This window comes from Hemitrygon akajei, chromosome 31 (assembly GCF_048418815.1).
Source record: "Hemitrygon akajei chromosome 31, sHemAka1.3, whole genome shotgun sequence".
Lineage (NCBI taxonomy): Eukaryota > Metazoa > Chordata > Chondrichthyes > Myliobatiformes > Dasyatidae > Hemitrygon > Hemitrygon akajei.
In genome coordinates, this window is record NC_133154.1 from 35,658,001 (window position 1) to 35,676,345 (window position 18,345).

At 40.0% G+C, this 18,345-nt stretch overlaps 1 protein-coding gene across 1 annotated transcript in view; it reads left to right on the forward strand.

The window, feature by feature from the left end:
- Positions 1–18,345, forward strand: part of LOC140719075 (F-box only protein 47-like) — a 65,776-nt gene that overhangs the window by 10,631 nt on the left and 36,800 nt on the right. Inside the window, exons 2-4 of the mRNA XM_073033450.1 lie at positions 1,770–1,974; positions 5,188–5,349; positions 13,669–13,745. Coding sequence (XP_072889551.1) covers positions 1,770–1,974; positions 5,188–5,349; positions 13,669–13,745 — 444 coding nt within the window. The remainder of the gene's footprint in view (positions 1–1,769; positions 1,975–5,187; positions 5,350–13,668; positions 13,746–18,345) is intronic.

Genomic DNA, 18,345 nt, shown 5'->3' on the forward strand with positions numbered 1-18,345 from the left:
CAAAGTTTCTTGAAGTCAGAAAAGCTATTGGCTGAGATTGCAAAAGTTGGGTGAATTAGCTACTGGTTAGTATAGATCTTAGTGAGCATTTGATTGTAGTCGGCATAGTTAATTAATTTAGATCTGAAGATCAGAGGATGCCAGACCGCAGAGTGTTGGGCTAGAGAGTTTCAGCCTGTACAAACATGTTTCCTTATATTTTTGACAAGAATACTTGAGATCAAGAGATTTGCTTCCCCAAGACACTTTGGGGAGTACAAGGCCAATTGTTCAGTTTTCTTAAAATTGTTGGAAATATAGAAGCAAAATGATCCCATGAACTCAAGTAAGATTATGGCCATGGACCCTGCTTTCAATCCACTTCTAGAAACTAATTTACAGTTCAGGGAATATGTTTCATAAGTACAAGAGACTCTGCAGATGCTGGAAATCCAGAGCAACACAAAATGCTGGAGAAACTCAGCACTTCAGGCAGCATCTATAGAGAGGAATAACCAGTTGATGTTTTGAGCTAAGACCCTTCACTAGTGCTGATGAAGGGAAAGTGTTTCATTGTGCATATATAGTTAAGTTTTGTATTTTAATAGAAATCTTCTGTTTAGATTTAGGTCACCTAATTATTAAATTTAATTGCTTTTCAAATAATTAAACCCATTAGCTTATAATGGGTGGCAGGGTGGAGATAAGTCTCCACCAAAGGAGCTTAAGGTGCCTCTGTAAGCCTGCAAGTCATCCTTGGGCAAGGTATAGCTCCTACTTAGCACCTCCCCCCACCCCATTGATCAGGGTCATGTGAAGCTATGGGAACAGCTGGTGCATATCACAAGTCCTGGGTATGTGACCACTGACACCAGGCATACAATTTCTGAAGAGTATTGATAATGGCTGGGATTACCCATCTTGTAAAGACAACGTCCAGAAGAAGGCAATGGCAAACTACTTCTATAGAAAAATTTACCAAGAACAATCAAGGTCAAGGACCATGATTGCCCACATCTTACGACACGGCACATAATAATGAGCCTATAATGTTCATCCAACAGTTTTCTGGAGTGAACTACATTTGTGATATTTGGTTACAATGATAAGCATTTGAATTTGATTCCTAGGCACAATGATCTGCTTAAGGAAAATGTAAAGTTGGGCCCCAGTTCATAAAGACTGAAAGCTTGTGTACTGTCACAGAGAACAAAGAAACTATTTGAAGTAAATGTCCAAAGAACACGTGTCATGGAGATAATTCTTAGCTTGTTGCAAAGTATCGGGTTCTGTCAAGAAGCAAGGTGCTTTATTATGAGTGGATAATGTACATGTGCAGAATTATTAGTTGTTAATTAGTTTTCCATGGCTCTTCTATTTCCGTATTTTGTACTCCGTATCAGAACTGTGGAGAACACTTCCATTGGCAGAATCTGATGCAAACATTCCAGTCATTTAAACATTTTAGAAATTTTGCAAACAGATTAAAACTGTAATGTTAATCAGATTCTGAATTGTCTTTCAAATGGATTTCTGAAGCAGGGCATGAAGATTGACTGCATGGATGAAAGACAAGTGTTAGACCAATCTTCTGATCAACTATAGTAACACACACAAAATGCTGGAGGAACTCAACAGGTCAGGCAACATCTATGGAGGGAAATAAAGATGAATAAAGCATCTTGTTTCTTGACATAGCCCAATGCTTTTGACATTTCGGGCCATACTAGAAGGGAGGAGGAAAAGGAAGTAGTCTGAATATAGTTCTTTGTTTCTTTTGCAAATGACAGATGAAACCTGTGGAAGAAGGTGAGGTACCACTGAGAATAAATACTTTCACCCTCTTTCCAAACCAAAAATACAGAAGAAGTTGCAGACTTCTACAATCCAAGAAAGGTGGCAACACACTGGAAAATATTCACATACAGTATAACTGCGGCTATTTCCAGATTATTCCAGTTGAAGTCTTTCACAAAGTGTTGTGTTATCTTTCAGGTACTATTATGACAATATGTATTTTTATGCAAATCCATTTATTTCTGTTTGTATTTGATTGCTTGACCTTAGTTATTTTCACTCCTTGTCACAAAATTCATCTTAGGGTCATAGGGTGTAGAAGCATTCTGTTTAAATTATTGGATTAGTAATCCGGAACTTCAAAGTCAAAGGCAAAGTAAAATTTATTATCAAAGGGCATTTCCCTTGAGATTCATTGTCTTGCAGGCATTTACAGGAAAATAAAGAAATACAACAGAATTTATAAAGAAAAAACTGACATAAGCAAAGACTGACAAACAACCAATGTGCAAAAGAAGACAAATTGTGCACATAGAAAAATAAATAAGACTGAGAACATGAATTGTAGAATCCTTGAAAGTGAGTCTGTAGATTGTGGAATCAGTTGTGGTGGGTGAAGTTATCTGCGCTATTTCAGGAGCCTGATGGTTGAAGGGTAATAACTATTTCTGAACCTGGTGGTATGAGACCTAGACTCCTGTATCACCTGCCTGATGGTAGTAGCAAGATGCGAGCATGGCCTGAATGATGGAGGTTTTTGATGATGGATGTTGCTTTTTTTGTGTCAATGCTCTATATAAATATGCTCAGTATTGAGGAGGGCTTTTCCTGTGATGGATTGGGGGGGGGGGGGGGGGGGTGTGTGTGTGTGTGTGTGTGTGTGTGTGTGTGTGTGTGTGTGTGTGTGTGTGTGTGTGTGTGTGTGTGTGTGTGTGTGTGTGTGTGTGTGTGTGTGTGTGTGTGTGTGTGTGTGTGTGTGTGTGTGTGTGTGTGTGTGTGTGTGTGTGAGAGAGAGAGAGAGAGAATATGTGTCTGTGTCAGAAATATGAGTTCCTTGTGGGCAGGTTTGAAGAGCTGTTGGGAAGGGTTTAGTGCTGGACGTGAGATGGAGTGATACAGTTGAGGATGGGGCCATTGGTATACAAATTGATGCAGTGTGTAATGAGAGTATGAAGATGGACAGGCAGATGATATATCAAAATTGCTGTCAGTAGGATGAGGTAAAATAGGGCAAAATCAAAAAGGGTGATGAATACAGGACTGAAGGTGTTATACAGTATTTGAATGCACACAGTATATGGAATAAAGTAGATGATTTTGTAGCGCAGTTAGAGATTGGCAGGTATGATGTAGTGGGTGTATCTGAGACATGGCTGAAAGAAAAGCATGAGCTTAACATTCAAGGATACACCTTGTACTGAAAGGACAGGCAGATAGGCAGAGGGGTGGGGTGGCTCTCTTGGTAAAAACTGAAATCAAATCCTTAGAAAGAGGGGACACAGGATCAGAAGATGTAGAATCCTTATGGGTAGAGTTAAGAAAATGCAAGATTAAAAAAGATCCTGTTGGGAGTTATATATAGGCCCCCCTAACAGTAGCTAGGATATGGGATATAAATTTCAATGGGAAATTGTAAACACATAATAAGGGCAATGCTACGATAGTCATGGGGGATTTCAATATGCAGGTAGATTGGGAAAATAAAGTTTGTGCTGGATTCCAAGAGAGGGAGTTTGTAGAATGCCTATGAGATGGCTTCTTAGCGTAGCTTCTTGTTGAGTCCGCTAGGGGTAAGGCAATTCTGGATTGGGAACTTAAGGTAAAGGTACTCTTGGGAGGCAGTGATCATAATATGATAGAATTCACCCTACAGTATGAAAGGGAGAAGATAAATACCCTGTAGTTTTGAGAGGGAGAAGATAAAGACAGATGTATCAGTATTTCAATAGAGTAAAGGGAATTACTGAGGCATGAGAGAGGTGCTGGCTAAAGTTGATTGGAAGGGATCACTAGCAGGGATGATGGCAGAAAAGCAATGGCTGGAGTTACTGGAGCAAAGAGGAAATAGCAGATTAACTTGTAATGCTGCTTAAAATCAAGCACCGCAATATTCTTGACACACTTGAATTTGAAAAACAGGTTGGAGAGGCAATAGGGATAAAATTGCAGCTGGCAAATGTGGCAGCAATGTGTGTTGTAATTACAAGAAAACAGAGGGTGTGGATGACACCAGAAAATGGGATAAGCAGTTACATAAATGCATTTAAACTAAATGGAAGAAAGTAGTTAAAAATTGTATTGTCAAAGAAGAAAAAACACTTGATCCAGACTGATTATATCCATGCATTTTAAAAGAATGCACAGAAGAGATAGCAGATGTACAAACGTTTGTAAGATAATATATTAAAAAATTAGATATTAGTATTCTGCCATGGAACTGTCATATGTCCACATGGATGCAGTAGGTTACTGAGGAGTACAGTAGAAAGGGATCAGGGAATACGGATCCATAATTCCTTGAAAGTAGTGTCACAGGTAGGTAGGGTCATAAGAAGAGCTTTTGGCACATTGGCCTTCAGAAATAGTGCATTGGGTACAGGAATTGGGATGTTACATTGAGGTTGGTGAGACTGTGTGCAATTCTGTCATATACTGACAGAAAATGTATCAATAAGATTGAAAGAGCACAGAGAAAATTTACAAAAATGTTTTGCCAGGACTTGAGGACCTGAGTTATAGGATAAGATTGATTAGGTTAGGATTTTATTCCCTGGAGTGTAGGAGAATCGGGAGATTTGATAGAAGTATGCAAAATTATGTGGGGTAGATGCAAGCATGCTTTTCACACTGAGGTTGGATGAGACTAGAGCTAAAGGCCGTAGGTTAAGGGTGAAAAATGAAATATTTAAGAGTAACTTCTTCACTCAGGGTGGGGTGAGTGTGGAACGAGCTACCAGCAGAATTGGTGGATGCAGATTTGGTTGCAACATTTAAGAGAAGTTAGGATAAGTACATGGAAGGGAAGGGTATAGAGGGCTATGGTCGATGGGGATAGACAGATGGGACTAGATGTTCCAGAAGGCCTGTTTCTGTGCTCTTTGACTCCATAGACTTACAGTCCTACATAGATCAGATCAAACACAGGCATATTTCCTTCACAGAGAATTAATAAACCAGATTTTTTGGCAGCCTAGCAATGTTATGAACTCACCATTCTGAATGCAGTTCCAGCTTTTTATTCATCATTTTAAAAAATCATGTAAATCCTGCAGTTATCTTTGTGGCATTTGATAGATTGTAAGTTTTGGCCTCCGGATTACTAGTAAGGTAACAAATGCTACCATGTCCTTAAGTCAAGTGTTATGGTAATGATCAGATATGATACCTTATTTTGTCTTCCTTTCTTCTCAGTAACAGACATCAGTATTCTCAGTATGGCATCAAAAATGGTTGGCAGGCAGGTTGTGGGTTACATTGCCACTTCATCAGGAATCAGACGGCTTTTATTGGAGGGTTTCCACTCTACTGATGTTTCCAAGAAATCAGTTGCACTGGAACACTACAGATCCTTAGGTAACTTTCTGGAACAGATTAAGACATACTAAGTGGAGCTTAAGGTTTTCAAATTGATATCTATGCAGATTTTAATTTCACTATACCTTCAAATCAATTTGCCACGGTATTTATCCAAAGGTATTAGCTATGCACTGGGCTTCTAGTCCATTGATGTAGTTCATATGAAGCAGAATGTACTTTATAATAGAGTATATAAAAAAAGCTATTTTTTGTGCAGATGTTTATTGAAACAGATTTTAGTTATAACATCATGGGAACATGACAGAATAATGTAAAATGATTGGGATAAAAGTAGCAGAATGGGACCACATATACTACTGGAATTAACTGTGGCATAGACACAGCAGGCAGAAGTGGTTTCCTCCTGTGCTGAAATGTTTGTGATTTATGACGTGCATATGTGGTTGAATGGGCAGGGTGACTGTTGACTGGGGGAGTGGGTCAGAGTAGACAGATTTTAGTGCATAGTTAACTTCTCTGTCAACATATACACATGTACACAATTAATGAGAATCACATTAAGCTCAATAAGCAGAATTCTGAGATGCTTCCCCCACTTCCTGGGTTTTACATGTTGGTCATAGAGGAAGAAACACAGCACGGCCATTAAATGTAATTTCAATGTAGAACTCATGCTAAAGAGTGTCATACAAATGACCAGAATTTATAGCACAATAAAAACTTTCTAGCTAGGTAGTGTGATGGATTTATACACTTTCCTATACTGTATTCCATCTGCCATTTCCTTGCCTGTTGTCATAATCTGTCCAAGTCCTTCTGCAGACTCCCTGCTTGTTCAATGCTACCTGCTCCTTCACTTATCTTTGTATCATCTGCAAACTTGTCAAAAGCCCATCAATTCCACCATCCATATCATTAACATAAAATGTGAAAAGGAATGGACCCCTGTGGAACACCACTAGTCATCAGCAGCCAGCCAGAATAAGTCCCCCTTTTTTCCACTCTTTGTCTTTTGCCAGTCAGCCAATCTTCTATCCATGCTAGTATCTTTCCTGTAATACCATGGGCTCTTATCCTGTTCAGCAGCCTCATATGTGGCATCTTGTCAAAGCGTTCTGAAAGTCTAAGTAAACAGCATCCACTCACTATCCTTTGTCTATCTTGCCTGCTACTTCCGCAAAGAATTGCACCAGATTTGTCAGGCATGATTTGCTCTTAAGGAAACCACACTGACTGAGTAATTTTATCATGTGCCTCTAAGTACCCAAAACCTCATTATTAGTAATGGTATCTAACATCTTGCCAACCACTGAAGTCAGGCTAACTTGCCTATAATTTCATGTATTTTTCCTTCCTTCTTAAAGAGTGGTGACATTTACAATTTTCTGGTTCTCTGGAACCATTCCAGAACTTAGTAATTCTTGAAGTATCACTACTAATGCCTCCACAATGTCTTCAGCTACTTCTTTCAGGACCCTGGGGTGTAGTTAATCTGGTACAGGTGACTTCAACCTTTCAGCTTCACAAGCACCTTCTCCTTAGTAATAGCAATTGTATTCAGTTCTGCCCCTGATACTCTCGAATTGCTGGCAATCTGTTAACATACACATAATGCTGGAGGAACTCAGCAGGCCAGGCAGTATCTATGGAAGAGTGTAGTTGATGTTTTGAGCTGAGACCCAATGTCCTGCTGAAAGGTCTCGCCCCGAAACATCAACTGTACTCTTTTCTGTTGCTTGGATTTCCAGCACCTGCATACTTTCTCCTGTTTGTGATTGGCATTCTGTAGGTGTCTTCCACAGTGAATAGTGATGCAAAATATTTATTCAGTTCATTTGCCATTTCTGTATACCTCATTACTACCTCTCCAGCATCATTTTCCAGTAGTCTGATGTCCACTCTTGCCTTTCTTTTACTATTTATATATCTGAAAAAGCTTTTGGTACCCTCTTTTATATTATTGCCTAATTTATGTTCATTTTTCATCTTTTCTCTCCTTATTGCTATTTTAGTTGCCTTCTAACAAGTTTTAAAAGCTTCCTAATCCTCTAACTTTGCACCATTTTTTGTTGTATTGTATATCCTCCCTCTTAATTTTATGCTGTCTTTGACTTACCTTGTCAGCCACGGTTACCTTACCCTCCGTCTTAGAATGCTTCTTCTTCTTTGGGATGAACGGATCCTGCATCTTCCAAATTATTTTCAGAAACTCCAGCTATTACCTACTCTACCATCATCTCTGCTAGTATTTCCTTCCAATCAACTTTGACCAGCTCCTCTCCTATGCATCTGTAGTAACCTTTACTAATGCATCTGATTTTAGCTTTTCCCTCTCAAACTGCAGGGTGATTCCTATCATATTGTGATCACTGTCTCCTAAGGGTTCCTTTATCTTAAGCTCCCTAATCAAATTTGGTTCTTTACACGAGACCCAATCCAGAATTGTCTTTTCTCTGTGGGCTTGACCATAAGCTGCTCTAAGTTATTCTAAGGTAGGTATTCTACAAATTCCTTCCCTTGGGATTGTTGGATACTGATGTTTTTGAACCGAGGTTCTTCAGAAGTCAAGAATGAGGCATAAAACTTGTTGCTTATGATCACTTATTAAGCTCTAAAACAACAAAGGTGTTATGAAAAGGGAATAGTAAAAGGAGAGCCTAGCAACAAGAAGGCAAAAAAAAGAATGTTGCAATGCTGTCTAGCCTTATACCAATTTATACAAGGTTTCATACCCAAATGAGCTCAATGCCTTTTATGCTCGCTTTGACTATCAAAACATGGAGGCACCTTCACAACCTCCCATAGCCCCGATGACCCTGTGATTTCAGTCTTTGAGGCCAAAGTGAGACTATCCTTCAGGAGGATGAACTCATGAAAAGCATCTGGTCCAGAAGGGATACCTGGCTAAGTACTAAACTCAGCCTCAACTGGCTGGAGTGTTCACTGAATTCTTTAAGCTCTCACTTCGGCAGTCACAGGTACTTAGACCGGTGCCTAAGAAGAATGTGGTAACCTGTCTCAATGACTATTTTCCAGTAGCACTAACGTCCACTGTGATGAAGTACTTTGAGAGGTCAGTGATGAAACATCTCAGTTCCTGCCTAAGATATGACTTGGATCCGCTCCAGTTTGCCTACCATTACAACAGATCAACTGCAGATGCCATTTCATTGGCTCTTCACTTATCCCTGGAACATCTGGACAGTGAAGGTGTATACATCATTGACTACAGCTTGACATTCAATGCTATTATCCTCTCAAAACTAATCAATAAGCTTCAAGACCTCAGCCTCAATACCTCCTTGTGCAACTAGATCCTCGACTTCCTCACTTGCCTACCCAAGTTAGTTTCAATTAGCAACAACATGTCCACAATCACCATGGGGTGAGGGCCATTACCGGAAATTCGAGAAATCGATGTTCGTGGTTGGAGGCTACCCGGATGGAATATAAGGTGTTGTTCCTATGTAGTCTCTTTTCCATAGATGCTGCCTGGCCTGCTGGCGTTGGCTGAATAAAAGGTGGCGATGAATCAGCATATAGGAGGGAGTTTGAAAATCTGGCTGAATGGTGCCGCAACAACAACCTCTCACTCAATGTCCCAGTGTCAGCAAAACCAAAGAGCTGATTATTGACTACTAGGTGGGGGCAAGTGGAGATTCATGAGGCAGTCCTTATCAGGGGATCAGAGGTGAAGAGGGTCAGAAACTTTAAATTCCTTGGTGTTATCATTTAAGAGGATCTACCCTGGGTCCAGCACATAAGTGCCATTACAAAGAAAGCACGGTGACATCTCTACTTTCTTAGAAGTTTGCCAAGATTCAGCATGTCATCTAAAACTTTGACAAATTTCTATAGATGTGTGGTCAAGAGTATATTGACTGGTTACATCATGACCTGGTATGGAAACACCAATGCCCTTGAGTGAAAACCATACAAAATGTAGATACAGCCCAGTCCATCGGGGGTAAAGCTCTCCCTGTCATTGAGCACATCTACTCAAAGAATTGTCACAGGAAAGCAGCATCCATCATCAGGGACCTCCACTACCCAGGCCATGCTCTCTTCTTCGTGCTGCCATCAGAAAGAAGTTATAGGAGCCTCAAGACCCATTCCACCAGATTCAGGAACAGTTATTACTCCTCAACTATCAGGCTTTTGAACGAGAGGTGGTAACTTCGTTCAATTTCACTTGCCCCCATCACTGAAATGTTCCCACTGTCTATGGACTCACTTTCAAAGACTTTTCATCTCATGTTATTGATAGTTATTGTTTATTATTATTGTTATTATTATAATTTCTCTTTTTTTATTTGCACAGTTTGCTGTCTTTTTCACATCGATCTTGTTGGTCTATTGTGTTTCTTTGTATTTACTGTGACAAGAAAATGTATCCCATTGTTACATATGATGACATATATGTACTTTGATAATAAATTTACTTTGAATTTTGTTAGCAGCAATAAATTCCATTCAAATTGTGTTGCTTAAATCAATCAATTCAAGTAATGTGATAACCATGTAAAAAAGTGAAACTACAAGGAAAATAACAATAATGCTGGCTTCTACAGGATCCAGCATAGGCCTGTTTTTTCCCAATCCACCTGCATATTGAAATCCCCATGACCATCATAACATCACCCTTTTTAAGCAACAGACACAAAATGCTGCAGGAACTCAGCAGGCCGGGCAGCATAAATGGAAAAGAGTATAGTTGACGTTTCGGGCCAAGACCCTTCAGCTGGACTGGAGAAAAAGATATGAGGACTAGAGTTAAAAGGTGGGGTGGGGTAGCGGAAGAGAGAAAGACAAAGTGATAGGTGAAACTTGGAGGGGGAGGGATGAAGTAAAGAGGTGGGAAGTTGATTGGTGAAAGAGATACAGGGCTGGAGAAGGGGGAAATCTAATAGGAGAAGGTAGAAGGCCATGGAAGAAAGAAAAGGAGGGGAAGAGCACCAGAGATGGGTAGGCAAGGAGATAAGGTGAGAGAGGGAAATGGGGATGGGAATGGTGAAGGGGTGAGGCATTACCAGAAGTTCGAGAAATGGATGTTCATGCCATCAGGTTGGAGGCTTCTTTATTACATTGCTTTTCCAAGTGTATCCTGGCTTCCGTTTGGAAGCCTGTGTATACTGTAATTCCCATGAGGGTAGTTTTACCCTTGCAGTTTTTTAACTCCACCCACAAGGATTCTGCATCTTTTGATCCTATGATAGAGGTATATAAAAGTATGAAGTGTATAGAGGGGATAAAATGCAGGAAAGTTTTACCCTTATCAGAGATGAACAACTAGAGGATATAGGTTTAGTGTAAGGGTTAAGAGACTTAGAGGGGATTTCAGGGGATCTTTTTCACCCAGAGAGGAATGGGTACCTGCTAAGCAGAGCCTGAGAAAATCACAAATGATTGCATCTAAAAATATCTAGACAATTACCTGAATTGCCTCGATATTGTGGATATGGGCCAAGTGTTGAAGATCGAATTAATATGGATGGGTACTCATTGGTTGTCATGGATGTGGCAGGTCAACTGGCCTGTTTTCATACTGTATAAATCTACAGTACCGTGCAAAAGTCTTAGCACATATATATATAGCTAGGATGCCTAAGACTTTTGTACAGTACTGTATTTGTCAGTGTGGAGTGGAGAGCGAGATTGTAAGTCTTGCAGGAACAAAGGATGTTGGAACGACAAGGGTGGAATACCATGAGAGGGTTGCAGGACAGGTGGCAGAGAAGGAGTGCCAGAGGTGGGGGTGGGTGGGGGGTTCTGGTGTGGGTGCAGACACACACACACAGACCTGAGACATGACGCAAGGTCATTTGATTCCAAACAATTGGTTATTGATCATTACAGGATGTTTCTCTGGTGCTTCCCGTTCCCTCCCCTCTTCCTTCCCCTTTTCCCAACCATGATTCCCCTCTCCCTGCCCCCTTCCCACTGTCAGTCCACAATAGAGCCCCATATCAGAATCAGGTTTATCATCATTTACATACTGCATGTCAGGAAATTAGTTTAGTTTTGCGGCAGCAGTACAGTGCATACAAAAAATACTACATTACTGTGCAAAACACTTAGGTGTATATAGAAGACTTTTCCACAGTACTGTATAACTATGACCATTATGCACGAATTCACTGGAATTATTAGTAATTGCCTTATACAGTTGAAGTCAGAAGTTTACGTACTTAGGTTGAAGTCATTAAAACTCATTGTTTAAGCACTCCATTGATTTCATATTAGCAAACTATAGTTTTGGCAAGAGATTGAGGACATCTACTTTGTGCATGACATGAGTAATTTTTCCAACAATTGTTTACAGACAGATTATTTCACTTTTAATTGACTGTATCACAATTCCAGTGGGTCAGAAGTTTACAAACAAAATCAAAAGAAATCAGCCAAGACCTCAGAAAAAAAATGGTGGATCTCCACAAGTCTGGTGTATCCTTGGGAGCAATTTCCAAATGCCTGAAGGTACCACGTTCATCTGTACAAACAATAGTATGCAAGTATAAACACCATGGGACCACGCAGCCATCATACTGCTCAGGAAACAGGCGCATTCTGTCTCCTAGAGATGAATATACTTTGGCACGAAAAGTGCAAATCAATCCCAGAGCAATAGCAAAGGACATTGTGAAGATGCTGGAGGAAACAGGTAGACAAGTATCTATATGCACAGTAAAACGAGTCCTATATCGACTTAACCTGAAAGGTTGTTCAGCAAGGAAGAAGTCACTGCTCCAAAACCTTCATAAAAAAGCCAGACTACAGTCTGCAAGTGCACATGGGGACTTAGATCTTACTTTTTGGAGAAATGTCCTCTGGTCTGATGAAACAAAAATTGAACTGTTTGGCCATAATGACCATTGTTATGTTTGGAGGAAATGAGTGAGGCTTGCAAGCCAAAGAACACCATCCTAACCGTGAAGTATGGGGGTGGCAGCATCATGTTGTGGGGGTGCTTTGCTGCAGGAGGGACTGGTGCACTTCACAAAATAGATGGCATCATGAGGAAGAAAAATTATGTGGATATATTGAAGCAACATCTCAAGACATTGGCCAGGATGTTAAAGCTCGGTCGCAAATAGGTCTTCCAAATGGACAATGACCACAAGCATACCTCCAAAGTTGTGGCAAAATTGCTTAAGGACAACAAAGTCAAGGTATTGGAGTGGCCATCACAAAGCCCTGGCCTCAATCCGATAGAAAATTTGTGGGCAGAACTGAAAAAGCGCATGCGAGCAAGTAGGCCCTCAAACCTGACTCAGTTACACCAATTCTGTCTGGAGGAATGGAACAAAATTCCAGCAACTTATTGTGAGAAGCTTGTGGAAGGCCTATCCAAAACGTTTGACCTAAGTTAAACAATTTAAAGGCAAGGCTACCAAATACTAACAAAGTGTATGTAAGCTTCTAACTCACTGGGAATGTGATGAAAGAAATAAAAGCTGAAATAAATCATTCTCTCTACTATTATTCTGACATTTCACATTCTTAAAATAAAGTAGTGATCCTAACTGACCGAAGACAGGGAATGTTTTCTAGGATTATATGTCAGGAATTGTGAAAAACTGAGTTTAATTGAATTTGGCTAAGGTGCATGTAAACTTCTGACTTCAACTGTATATGGTTCCTAGTTTCAGATTCTTACATTTGGAAACACCTTGCCTATGTTTACCAGCATAATTTCTAAACTGGGTCCTCTTATAATTACCTCGTCTCCTCCTTCACTCTGCATTTCTCCTAGTTTCTGACATCCTTCACTAATTCTTCTGTGGACTGTGCTTGTTCTTGGTTCCTCTAACTGCCGTGGTAGCATAGCGGTTGGCGTAGTGCTATTCCAGCTCGGGGCATCAGAGTTCAGAGTTCAATTCTGGCACTGTAAGGAGTTTATATGTTCTCATCGTGACCGCATGGGTTTCATCCGGGTGCTCTGGTTTCTTCTCACAATCCAAAAATGTACTGATTAGTAGGTTAATTGGTCATTGGAAATTATCCTGTGAGTAGACTAGGATTAAATAGATGGATTGTTGAATGTTGTGGCTGGTTGAGCCAGGAGGGCTTGTTCTGCGTGGTGTCACTAAGTATATAGATACTGTAAATAACTTGCTTTTCACTATTTACTGCCAGCCGTTCTGATCTCCTTTCATTAGATTCTTCCCCATTCAGTAGAAACTGCATCAAAGAGTGGTGGACATACTTCAGAACCCAATACATTTTTCAGCTGAGATCTCACCTTCAGCAAGCACTGAAAGTTAATTGGATATAGCAGTATTAATTTTGTCATCACAACCTCGTTTATGCAGCTCCACGTAACCAGAATACTAACTTTTGGTTTCTTTTACTCAGGATTGCTGTTTAAAAGATGTACCCTTCTGCTTCCCACAAAGGAAAGACTAAAGTTTGTGCAGAAACAGTTATTAAAGGTAAGATATTGCAGTTGGGTGAAAAAAACTTCCACCAAGTGCCGTATATATACAGTAAATGATAGCATCAGTTTATTTGAGAAGCCAGCATTTAAGCTGTTACAGTATAATTTTTACTGGTTGCCCAATGTTGCAGCCTGGGTTATTCTGTAAAACTTGAATCATAAATAAAAGTTAAAGAGATATAAAATAAAAACTACAATGATCAGCTTTCTGAAGAGATTAATAAGTGAATCTGGCCAACATAGATCTTGAAATGACCTGTTCACTGACTAGACGTTTCAGTTATTTTTCTTCACTGATGAACCTGCTGAATTTCTCTTTCTATCTTAGCTTCTACAGTACATTGGGTTTGCATTAGAGTACTGGATGTACTGGCAAGTGAAGCATTCTCCAGAAGAACATTGGATTAGTTAAAATGACATTCGCTTTAGTGGAAGATTGGTCAAGCTATAAGAAGAGTAAAGTAATAATAGGTAAACAGAGATAGGCTACAGAAGGTGGAGCACCTTCACTCTGGCCTCCACAAAAGGCAAGATTTCCCTGAGACCACCCATTTTAATTCTACTTCACATTCCCATTCTGACCTCCTCTACAGCTACTGTCAGATTGGAAGAACAACACCTCATATCATATCATATTCAGCCTCTAACTTCTGGTAATTTCTCCCTCCTCTCCATTCTCTCTTCCTATAAACCTTCCCTTCTCCTCACCTGCCCATCATCTCCCTTTGATGCTCCTCCTTCATCCGTTTCATCTATGGTCTGCTCTTCTCTCGTATCAGATTCCTCCTTCATCAGCCCTTTACCCAATTCATGGAGTCCTTCTAGCATTTTGTGTTTGTTGCTCTGGATTTCTAGCATTTGCAGAATCTTTTGTGCTTATAACACCAGAGAGCAAATTTTTTTCAAAGGTGTTGCTTCCTTGTAATTTTTTTTGGGTTATGATAAACAGCTTGTTGCTGAACACAAATATAATTTCAGACTACTTGTACTGTATCATGTTGGAATTTGTAGAAACAAGAAATTAACTTTTATTAAATGTAATGCATTTAATCACATAATGGTGCTGACACTTTGTAATAATTCAACTAAGTTAAAAATGTTTTGTTGATGATTTTCATTTGTACTCAGCGTCTGAGACGTCTCGGTTAAGTGTCTAACAATAATCAGCCAGCATTGATGGATTTCAGTTGCCCAGATACCGTTTTTCCAAGATTGCAATGTTCTGCTGAAACCTTTCACTATGCTTCTCACTGAGAGCATCTGGTTTTGCAGGGAAGAAGTCTAAATGGGAATCCAACAAATATGAGCAGCCCAGGCTTTGTCTCTGTTGTTCATTTTACACCCAAAGGAGAGCTCATTAACTTTCTTAATAAGAGGAGTCATGCTCTGACTTTGAGATTTAAGCATATATTTGCCACAAATATAACAAAGTATCGTGGCTGTTGCAACATTGGTGAGATACGTTGCTATCACAAATACTCCTGAAAATACAATTAGTTTATTATAATAAGTTCACACAATATACTATGCATGAAGAGTATGCACATCAATATGATCACAAACTGATACACATGTAAACACAATGCATAGAACAGTGTGTGCATGATGCTTTTATAGCCTTTCTAAAAAGTGTCCTGCCGTGCAGCATCCACCCTGCCTAAGCATGCCCAGACATGCCTGGACAAGATAGAGAACTTTTCAACTTACATTGTGGGCAACATTTTAATTGACTTGAATTATGACTTGAAATAACAAATATAGGTAATTAAAAAATGGAGTGTGCAGCAGCCCAAAATCCATAAGATACACCCAAAAGAATACAGAAGCAAAGTTTTTTTTGTTCAGTGTAATTGGCTTTATTTGTTCTTGACAGGCTTTACGTTTGTATTGGGTATGGCAGCATATTGGTTAGATTATTGAACAAGCAGAGGGAGTTCTGGACTGTTGATTTATAGACAGAAGTTTAATAAGGCGGCACAGTGATACAGAAATTGTGCTGTTGTTGACTCATCCAGTGGATCATTGTTGCTGCTGATCTCGGAGCTGTGGAGTTTTCATGTTCTCCTTGTGGGTTTGCCTGAGTACTGTGGTTTACTCCCACATCCTAAAGACATTCTAGTTGTTGCTAATTCATTCGTTTGTTATGTGCTGTGTTGTATGACATAGGTGATCATAGTTGTTCTTGACAATTTTTTCTACAGAAGTGGTTTGCCATTGTCTTTTTCTGGGCAGTGTCTTTACAAGACGGGTGACTCCAGACATTATCAATACTCTTTAGAGATTGTCTGCCTAGCATCAGTGGTCGTATAACCAGGATATGCGCCACCTGCTCATACGACCATTCATCACCTGCTCTCATGGCTTCAAGTGACCCTGATCGGGGGGCTAAACAGATGCTACACCTTGCCCAAGGGTGACCTGCAGGCTAGCAGAGGGAAGGAGTGACTTACACCTCTTTAGTAGAGAGGTATCTCCACCCCATGTTGCTAACCGGGTACATGTGAGAAAGAATAATTTGCAGAAAAGTAAGTGGAGAAGTGGGATTGATAGGACTGCTTTGAGAGCTGGCATAGACTGGAAAGGTCAGATGGCATAGGGAATTAAGAGAGAAAATGTGATAATTCACTAACGGTGGAGGGGGGAGGTGGAATGGACAACTTTAAAGTCATTATTGCTTTATGAAAACCTGTCCAATTAATTTTTCTTTTAGCTTGCTTAAGAATTTGAAGATGGTGCTTTGCTTCTTTTTGAAAAGTGTTAGGTGATGAGGTGGAATCTCTTTAGCCAGAGGGTGTTGAATCCATGGAATTCATTGTCACAGGTGGCTGTGCAGGCCAAGTCATTGGGTATATTTAATGTGGAGGTTGATGGGTTCTTGATTAGTCAGGGCATCAAAAGTTATGGGGAGAAGACAGGAGAATGGGTTGAGAGGGTTAATAAGTTAGCCATGATTGAATGGTGGAGCATACTCGATTATGGAATAGCCTAATTCTGGTCCTACTGTACATCTTACGGTCTGCCAGAGCAATTTCATGTTCTCTTTAAGCCTTCCTGTCTTAAGAGAAATGACTCTGTCTATCAGATGAGGAAGCAGCTGATTACTGAACTTACAGCACAGAAGTGGTTACCTTGAATCAGTGGTGAGGAAGGCAAATGCAATGTTAGCATTTATTTCCCTATCCACTCATCTACACATTAAAGGCAATTTATAGAGTAACCTGCATTTCTTTGAGATGTGGGAGGAAACCAATGTGGTCACAAGGAGAATGTTAAAATGCATTGCAGACAGCAATAGAAATTGTGATCGAGCCAGGACTGCTGACGCTGTGCCTTTGTGCTGAAGAGTCCAAATTTCTACACTTCTATCTCAGACCACTGATTTAAGGAACCTGCCCACTGGAGCTTCTCAGTGCCACCTCTACTACTTGACTGTTTATGATTCTGAACCAAATGCAAATCTTAATTCCTCTGGACTACATTCTTCTAGCGAGTTATTACCAGGTTGTGATTTACCAGGATGCTGCCTGAACTAGAGGGCTTGTCTTATGAAGATAGGTTGAACAAGCTAGGGCTTTTCTCTTTGGAACGAAGGAGGATGAGGGCAGACTTGCTAGAGGTGTAAAAGATGGTAAGAGGCATAGAATGAGTGGACAGCCAGAAACTTTACCCCAGGGTGAAAATAGCTAATTCCAGAGGACATTATTTTAAGTTGATTGGAGGAAAGGGCGATGTCAGAGGTGGGTGCATGGAACTGCCAGAATAGTGCTAGAGGTAGATACGTTTGGGATATTTAAAGTTCAAAGTTCATATTTTGTTTATTTTCGAAGTATCTATACCATATAAAACCTTGTGGTTCTTCTTGCAGGTACTCAGAAAACAAAAAAAATACAATGGAAGCCATGAAAAACCACACACAATAAAGTCTGCTACACATTCAGAATCAGGTTTATTATCACCAGCTTGTGATATGAAATTTGTTAACTCAGCAGCAGCAGTTCAATGCAATACATAATCTAACAGAAAGAGAAAAAATAAATAAAATCAAACATAATAATAAATAAACAAGTAAATCAATTATGTATGTTGAATAGATGATTAAAAATGTGCATAAACAGAAATACTGTATATTAAAAGAAGTGAGGTAGTGTCCAAAGCTTCAATGTCCATTTAGGAATTGGTGGCAGAGGGGAAGAAGCTGTTCCTGAATCGCTGAGTGTGTGCCTTCAGGCTTCTGTATCTTCTACCTGATGGTAACAATGAGAAAAGGGCATGTCCTGGGTGCTGGAAGTCTTTAATAATGGATGCTGCCTTTCTGAGACACCGCTCTCTAAAGATATCTTGGGTACTTTGTAGGCTAGTGCCCAAGATGGAGCTGACTAGATTTACAACCTTCTGCAGCTTCTTTCGGTCCTTTGAAGTAGCTCCTCCATACCAGACAGTGATGCAGCCTGTCAAAATGCTCTCCATGGTACAACTATAGAAGTTTTTGAGTGTATTTGTTGACATGCCAAATCTCTTCAAACTCCTAATAAAGTATAGCCGCTGTCTTGCCTTCTTTATGACTACATCGATATGTTGGGACCAGGTTAGATCCG